At 35.2% G+C, this 8,120-nt stretch overlaps 1 protein-coding gene across 1 annotated transcript in view; it reads right to left on the bottom strand.

The window, feature by feature from the left end:
* Positions 1-215: 215 nt before the first annotated feature.
* The window catches only part of LOC127793960 (uncharacterized), an 18,917-nt gene continuing 11,012 nt past the window's right edge, over positions 216-8,120 (bottom strand). The window contains exons 13-19 of the mRNA XM_052324798.1: positions 7,429-7,965; positions 6,963-7,336; positions 6,097-6,312; positions 5,796-5,864; positions 5,397-5,624; positions 2,670-2,780; positions 216-680 (exon numbers count right to left, since the gene is read on the bottom strand). Of these exons, the coding sequence (XP_052180758.1) occupies positions 419-680; positions 2,670-2,780; positions 5,397-5,624; positions 5,796-5,864; positions 6,097-6,312; positions 6,963-7,336; positions 7,429-7,965 (1,797 nt within the window). The 3' untranslated portion in view covers positions 216-418. The remainder of the gene's footprint in view (positions 681-2,669; positions 2,781-5,396; positions 5,625-5,795; positions 5,865-6,096; positions 6,313-6,962; positions 7,337-7,428; positions 7,966-8,120) is intronic.

Below are 8,120 nucleotides of genomic sequence, written 5' to 3'. Positions count from 1 at the left end.
GGAGATTGGGCAAGATACTGGGTACGTGATCCATCTCATGTAGAATATCCAATTCAGACATTGGACATGAGGTTTGTGGCCCATCAAAAGGACGTTGGGTCGGCCTAATCCGTGGAACGATGGACCTTTCATTATTAGTTTGATTGACCCACAACTGCGCGTTACAACCGATGCCAAATCCAGGTGGTCCTGGCAACTTAATTCTGATCGAGATAGAAATTAGGGCGCCAATAGGACCAGTAGCCGAAATGAACTGGCATCGTTCCACAATACAAGCTGGCTCCGTCGCGGGAACTTTTTTTTTCCGGCACCTTCAGCCAAAATTGCAAACAGTTAGATCTGCACACTATTTGTTCGTTTTTCTAAGCCAAAATAAAATATACAGACATGGCAAAACACCAGCCATTGATACAGCTCTCTATTCATCATCCTCAAAATCAATCACCCTCAGCTTTCTCCTTGGTATGGCCACTTGGTGAGATGCAACAGGAGTCGCATCATTCGACATATCATCCTCAAGATACATCAACTGATCCTGTAAATCCTCGGGTGGGATATCATTTGATGCTTCTTGCTTTACATTGTTGACGCTGCTTGGTTGTTCAGCTTCTCCATGGGCGGCATGGTTGAGACTAGCATCATCAAATTCGGTAACATGAATGCCACGTTCGTGTCCATCCCTGAAAAAGAAACATGCACGTATATTTAAGTTATACTCAGACTTATCCGTAAACTATTGCATCGTAAATTAGTAATATGTCCCTTCACCTTCATGAAAGAAAAATTGCATAGAGAGGAAGCAAGTAGCCAAATTATGCAAAGCAGTGGCCACCAAAGATCAGATTTCGGTTACAATTGACCCAAACCATGTTGATCCTCCCCCAAGACTGGTGTTTCTTCTAATGTACAGTTGTGAGCATAATTAAATGCTAAAATCAATTAACTTCAACAGAAGCTACATCAAAGAACTCATGCCAAAATGTTCAAAACTTGCATCTTTCATGACACAGTTTAATACTTCACTGATTACAACTAGTATAACACTGCAATACCAATATATGCCAACACAACTCCCAATTAGTCTGGAATCAGGTCACTAGTCGTGCCAAGCAGGAAAAATTATTAAGTGCCCTTCATAATTATAAACTCCCAGTGTTACATATTTTCATTGTTTTGTAAAGAAAACTAAAATAAAATATATAATGACGAATCAAAGCAACTTTCACAAAACATATATAAACAACTTTAATACTATATAATAATTTGGTTCCCTCAAGGAGAACAAGACATATCTATTGCACCATTTGATTATTGTGATATATCACCCCATAATTTTAATGTAATTTGAGCTATGAACTACGTTAGTTTGAGATTAGCACAAGGACTTGTAGGAATATTCCCTCCTAATATTTTTCTTACTTTGGAGTCCTTGAGGGAGTCTGAAACAACCACCTCCCTTTGAAGGTTAGCCAGTGCATAGTTTGGTTGTCAGAGATTGGTGTCTCGTAATCAGCAGTTCAAAACATGCCATTAGAGAATGTGCATCCACATAAGATTGGGTAGTTCCACACAATCTAATGACCTATGATAGAAAGGTGCACACAATGATGAATCATGAATATTCACGATACCTTCACTCTACCCCATTTCTCCCTCCATTATTGGGACTTTCCCTATCTCCATCCTCCCATAGCCTTACAACACAGTGGTATCATAGACCTTGCCATGCAAAAACCAAGTTAAATCTCTTAATTTAGGTAATCCCTCTAAGCTGATCCCTCCTACATTTATATCATAGATATCTGATATTTGTGCTTGAGGAAAATTCAGTCCATACACCAGCCATATAACACTTGTAGCACTTAAATCTGAAAATGATATCTGGTACATCACTTTATGATGTCATAAGACGCATTATAAAAATAGAAGTTATTGAGAAAAGTTTTAGTTCACATGCCTCCAAAAAATTCAATAAGCAATCCTACAGTGTATCTATGCAACTGAATAAATCCTGTTCAGTACTTCTCATAAGGCAACTTCTAATGCCAATCTAAGTCAAATCATCAATACATTTCATTCAAAAGGTAAGAAAAACAGAACAGAACAGATCTTGAAAGTAAACGGATTTACAGGTTGAGACAGTTATAGATGAGATGCAAGTTACAGATACTTTGAGGAGTACAAATCGTTCCAACACACTATAGTGGTCAAAGACTCAGAGCCACAATCTAGATTCCTGCACTCATGCATGTAGCATTCTTTTCTTGGTAAGGATGAAAACTGATGAGTACTAAGATGCATACACATGTAGTAAGTGTCATCAATCAAAACTGTGTTTCACCAGAATTGCCAAGAAAGATCACTTCCTACCATCTACGTGAATAATGCATACCTTCTTCAACCACCCAAAATAATACAGAAATAGAAAATCACAAAGTGAAAGGAAATGTTAGATATATTTCTCCCTCTGTGCCTACTTGTCCCCTTTCAATGATAAAACCATAAAAAAGATGAGAGGATGGCAAATTGTAGTTGCTGATAAATGCAAAAAGAAACAAAACATAAAGCAGGCATCCAACCAGGTTATGAAGTTCCAGACTAAGAATGATAAAACGAACACTCCATAAATAAGAAATCATGCTCCATTTCTTAAGAGAGAGAATAATTACCCCAAACAAGACCCTGGAAGTTCACCGCCAGAATTGTCCCCTGACAAATTTCCTTCAATTGACTTGTCAGTTGCATCCTCAATATCTCTTCCATTCTTTTTTCTTTTGCTTCTGAAGTACCAAAGGTCGATTAAATTTCAGCAGAAGAGCCAAACAATATAATATATATGCATATCCTTATTGACACAAGATATATGTATCGTTATTAACTATGACAAGTATGGCTCAAATGCAAAACGGCTGTAACATGGTGCATATAACATTTTAGTTAGCATTTAAATTTTCAAAGCCCAGCTAAGCATGGGAATCTTATGCCATTTTGCTCGACCAACAAAGCACTAAATAATGATTCCCTTAATCTTCTTTTCTCTATTTGAGTTCATTTAAATTGCAAATCAGTAAAATCCTACAACCAATAAACCCCAATGGCAGTATAAAGGATCCCCTTTAACCATTGTCCTCCATGAAACAGTCCTTAAAAAACCAATGATACATCTGGATTTAATCTGCAGTTTTTTCAATTTAGCCAAGCAAAGACAATTCTGATATCAAATCAGAAAGCAGATAATCTTCCATATTCAAAAGCTCATCAAATTCAAGGGGAAATTCTATGGTAACCAACGGGTAGTGGTACACGAGGATGTTTTGTACAACATGAAATGTGTTTCACACAACACGAAGGATTTATCTTAAACATAAAGGGTTTTAAATAATACACCTTTCCTGTTGTACATCAAGCCTTCATGTTGTACAAAGTACCCTTTGGCACCAGTGCCCTTTGGTAACATAGAATTTCCCTCCAATTTTAAAAGAGATATCTTATAAAAGAATAGCAAATAACTAAATAAATGGAAGCAACCACAAGATAGTAGCACATCAAGAGTATTTGCATAATATAAGTACAAAAACTACAATCGGCAATGCATAAAGACTCCTTATGCATATGATTGGAGGGGGGTACCATAGGAAAAGGATAACTGACTTACATTTATTACTATTACATTATTAGTATCACCCTGCGTGCTAGATGGCAGTCAAGCACACATTGAAATGCCCAAATAGTACAGCAGAACATTGTTAAGATGGACGTATAAGAAGAGACCTGATAGAATAATCGAGTGGCACCGGAAACTTTAGGCGGCAAAGATGAGTCACAATGATATCTAGCGCAGTTAACATGGACAAGATATACCTCGTTACCAAACACTAAAAAAACCCTAATCTCTCTCGAGAACTACAATGGCACGAAAGAGGCTGACTCCCCGGCAGGCGAGAAGAAAGCATCTCGTGAAAGAAGCGGAAGCTGGTGCCAGCGGCCAGAGGGGTGAAGGAGCGGCACAGGTTCCAGCGCTGGGCCAGGAGATTGGTCGGGAAGACCATCTACAACACCTGAGCAATGCAGTCGCAGCAGAAGAGAACTCGATTGAGCAATTTGAGGACAAGAACTTGTGCGCGATTCATGGTCAAGGATCTTCAGTCCCCGAGGAGAATTCGTGGAAGGTTCCATTCTTCCAGTATTTGCCAAGATGGATATATCGGGTGGCTTTTCTCTAGGGTTTGTAGGATATGACTGGAAATGAACTGATTTGCCCACGATATTGCAAGATTATAATCGATATATTTTATAGTAACGCTTCGTTTTCGATGGCTATTTTAGTTGATTTTTGTGGTTGGTAGTTACAAAATTTTTCTAAAGTTTGATACAATTTTTAAAAATTATTTTTTAATAAGAACTCCAGTTAAACTTTGAACGAATTGACTTTTAAAAAACACTCATAAATTTAAGTTTAACTCTACCAAAAATCATATCAAATAAAGTTTAAAAATTAAAAAAATACCATTATGTGATATTTTTATAATGCATTCTCTTGTTAAGAAATATTTAGTATGTCATATTAAATTTTTTTTTTATAAAATGACATAATGAGTGATAATTGACTCGATATGATAAATATAGTAAAAATATCATTTTTTAATTTATTGTATAGATAAATAAGCAAATTATTTTTTTATCACCTCATTAAACAAATAAGAAAGCAACTTAACAAGAAATATTATATATTTCTTATCTTAATATAAAATACAATAATAAATTAACATATTATTATACCAATTAAGTTGGCATATCAATGCATACCAATATATTTTGATATTAACCTAGACTTGCAAGTTGAATTATTACTACTATAAGTTATAAAATACCAAATACACATATATTTGCATAATAAGAAAGCAGTACATATAAAATATATGCATACATATATAGTTAAGCTCATATAACAACAATATTAATGATTTTATACTAAAATTAATTAATTAATTAATTATTAAGTAGAGTTGATCTTAAATCGTATGTAACAATCATATTACATTTTATCTCTAATTAATTAATGTAAAACGTGACTATCTCTCCTATCCAATGCCTCATCATATTAAGTCACTTTCTAAAAAATAAAAGAGCTCAATGTAAATAACCCCACCTCAACTTTGATGTTTTTAATAATAGATCTTTTCAATTTTAATTTAATACTATTTTATGAATTCACATCCTAAACTTAATAGGGCTGTCACCTTTTACTTTTAACCCATTTAAAATGCAACAATAATATATAACCATTTCTAGTCAGGGCAAGAACTACAAATCCAATCCCCTCTTCCCATCTCACAAGCAAGATTTATCGTCTGAAACAAAAGCAGGAATATTTAGAGAGAAGAGGAGACAAGTACCTTTTTATCAGAGATAATAGTGTCTCATCATCAGATTCTTCTCCTTTTTCTGCAGATGAGTTGATAACATCTTCATCTCTTAAATGCATGTTGACTTCAGATTTTCTCTTCCGAGGAACACGAAGGCCAAGCTGCCTAAGTTTGCGTGATATTTGTGCTGCTGTGAATGTGCCATCAGCATCCAGGGCATTTGCAATCATGTGACTGCACCTCTTGTGATCCTTAAACCTGCAGAAGCAAATGAGAAAAAGGTCGTGATTGAAATGTGAATAAGCACACCTCACAGATCTACTTGGAATCTTCTTGATGTAATGCACTTCTTTTAGCAAAAGAGAATGAAACATACATATATATATATATACATGTATCGAGATTGGGGTAAACAATTGAAGCACTCACTGCTCAAACAAAGTTTTGATCATAATTTCCTGATCTTCGCTAAAAGCACGTACTCGTTTTCTAGTGTGGCTGAAAAGGAAAAAGCAAATGATTAGCCAATTCACCACAAAACCAATCAAGCTGAATTTGTTATACCACCACAAATTCTCTCTTGAATTAGACTTGCGCAGTGTTAAACCTCGCTTTGCAGCCAAATTGTTATCCCACCACAGACGTATCTTTTGCAGCCAAATTGTTCTTTTGATTACGTAAAGAAATATTGTAAAGAACTGCCATATCCAGAAACCTTCATATTACTTACAGAGGTTTCCTGAGTTCAGAACTTTCCTTCAATTCACTCTTGTTAGGAAAATCATTCTCATTTCCCAATGCCTCTTCTTCTTCCCCACTTTGATTAGAGCATCCAGCTTGAAGCATCCTTTTAATTGACAGGACTTTTGGTCCAAGCTTTCTAAGCTTTTTGGTATGCTGAACTTGTGAAACTTTTCCATCTGAACTGAGGTCTTCAGCAACAGGGCTACAATGTTGAATCAGACAGATAAAGTATCAGAAAATGGAAATGATATAAACCTAATCAACGATATAAACATAGGTCAAGAACAGAAGAGATTCCAAAAAGGAGCCAAGTCATTGGCATTGTTAATGACTACTGCCTGTAGATTTTTTCATAATGAGAATTCATCTAGAATTTCAAAGACTGTCCGATTTCTTCAATCATACAAAGTCAAATAACTGAAAAAATGCTATTAATAGAAGTAGATACTTTCATGATTAAAATTTGCATCCTCCTTCCTACGGTTCCACAAAGAACTCCTCCCATAAAAATAACATTTCCAATGACTTTTATCGCAGCTCATTAAAAGTTACATGATTGTACAGTTCCATAAAATCAATAAAGTTGGACAGCAGAATTTTTCAAAAATAAGAAGATTGTCAGACTATTGATAGCTCTTGGCCATTTAATTTATTGCCTATAATGCTATAAAAAAATGTCAGGTCAGAATCTGATTCTACTAAAATTTCATATCATATAAAGGAATATTATAACAAAAAAATGACTTATCAGAGTAAAAAACAAAAATAAAAGGCAAACAAATCTATATACACACAAACAGTTAACAAGTTGTGTTAACCTATTATCATAATTTCATAACAATTTTTACTTACTTCTCTGTGTCTATCTTTTCATGCGAGAGAACAAAGTCGGCTTCATCATCGCCAAGCGCATCTGCTATATTTCTATGGGCCCATCCTTTCCCTTGGGTTGAGCCAATTTCTCCATCTTTAGAGACACTTTCCCACCTTTTACTTTCCCTCTTCAAGTTTCCAACTTCATGTAATAAAGATTCACAGTTGATATAGTGGCATTCTTTACGTGTCTTCCAGAAAAGCACTTCCACAAAAAGAAGAGGTTGACTCTTCATTTTCCTGAGCATTCTCCTAACCAAGGTTGTCAGAAATGAAACTATATTCTCATATTCCTTGCATGGACTTGACTTCTGCTCATCCAGGATATTGTAGAATGTATTTAGAAGTGATAACTGCAAAATTTGTCAAGAAGATGTGCTCATTAAATGATACCCCAATTAACACTCTTGACAAATTGGAAAGATAAACTATTTACAATCTTTACCTGATATAGCATTGGCGAAAGCTCCAGATCATCACAAATTCTACGCAACATGCATATAATATAGTGGTTTGCACTTACAGAGTTGCTCTTGTAAAACTTCAGCAGCCAACATAATTTTTGAATAATTGAATTGTTTGCAAGTGCAGAAACCAAAGTAGATACCTTAAAATCGACTTCATCAGTTGCAGCCAACTGCTCATCACTGGAAGAATCACCAATTCCATCAGAAAGATCATTACAATTTTGATCAGACCTATTTTTCATCTCAGGCAAATTGCTTTCATGATCATGCGTTTCTAGCTCATATGCTTCAGGATTGTCAACTTGGACAGGTATTGAGATGTCCTCTCTTTTTGCATCAGAACTTTGATTCGTTAGCTTCTCACTAGTCAACATGTTTGAATGTGCAAACTGTTCACAACCAGAGCTACCAATATCTTTTTGGATGGAGGCATGATCTGCATCTGGTTGATCAATGTTATCAGCCTTCTCATGCAACATTTTCTTTGACCTCTTCTTCCTTGACTTTCGAGAAACCTTAACCAAAAAATAAGAAATTATAAATCGAATCTGCTTGGCCTAATGACTGAATCCCTACATATTCATCTCAAACAATAAAAAGATAAAAAATTATAAATTAATGCAAACAATTTTACAACTTTCACCAAAACAATAGTAAAATAGAAACAAGA

This window comes from Diospyros lotus, chromosome 1 (genome assembly GCF_014633365.1).
Source record: "Diospyros lotus cultivar Yz01 chromosome 1, ASM1463336v1, whole genome shotgun sequence".
In the NCBI taxonomy this organism is placed as follows: domain Eukaryota; kingdom Viridiplantae; phylum Streptophyta; class Magnoliopsida; order Ericales; family Ebenaceae; genus Diospyros; species Diospyros lotus.
Note: the sequence above shows the minus strand (reverse complement) of the source record. Positions and strands in the feature narration are given on the sequence as shown.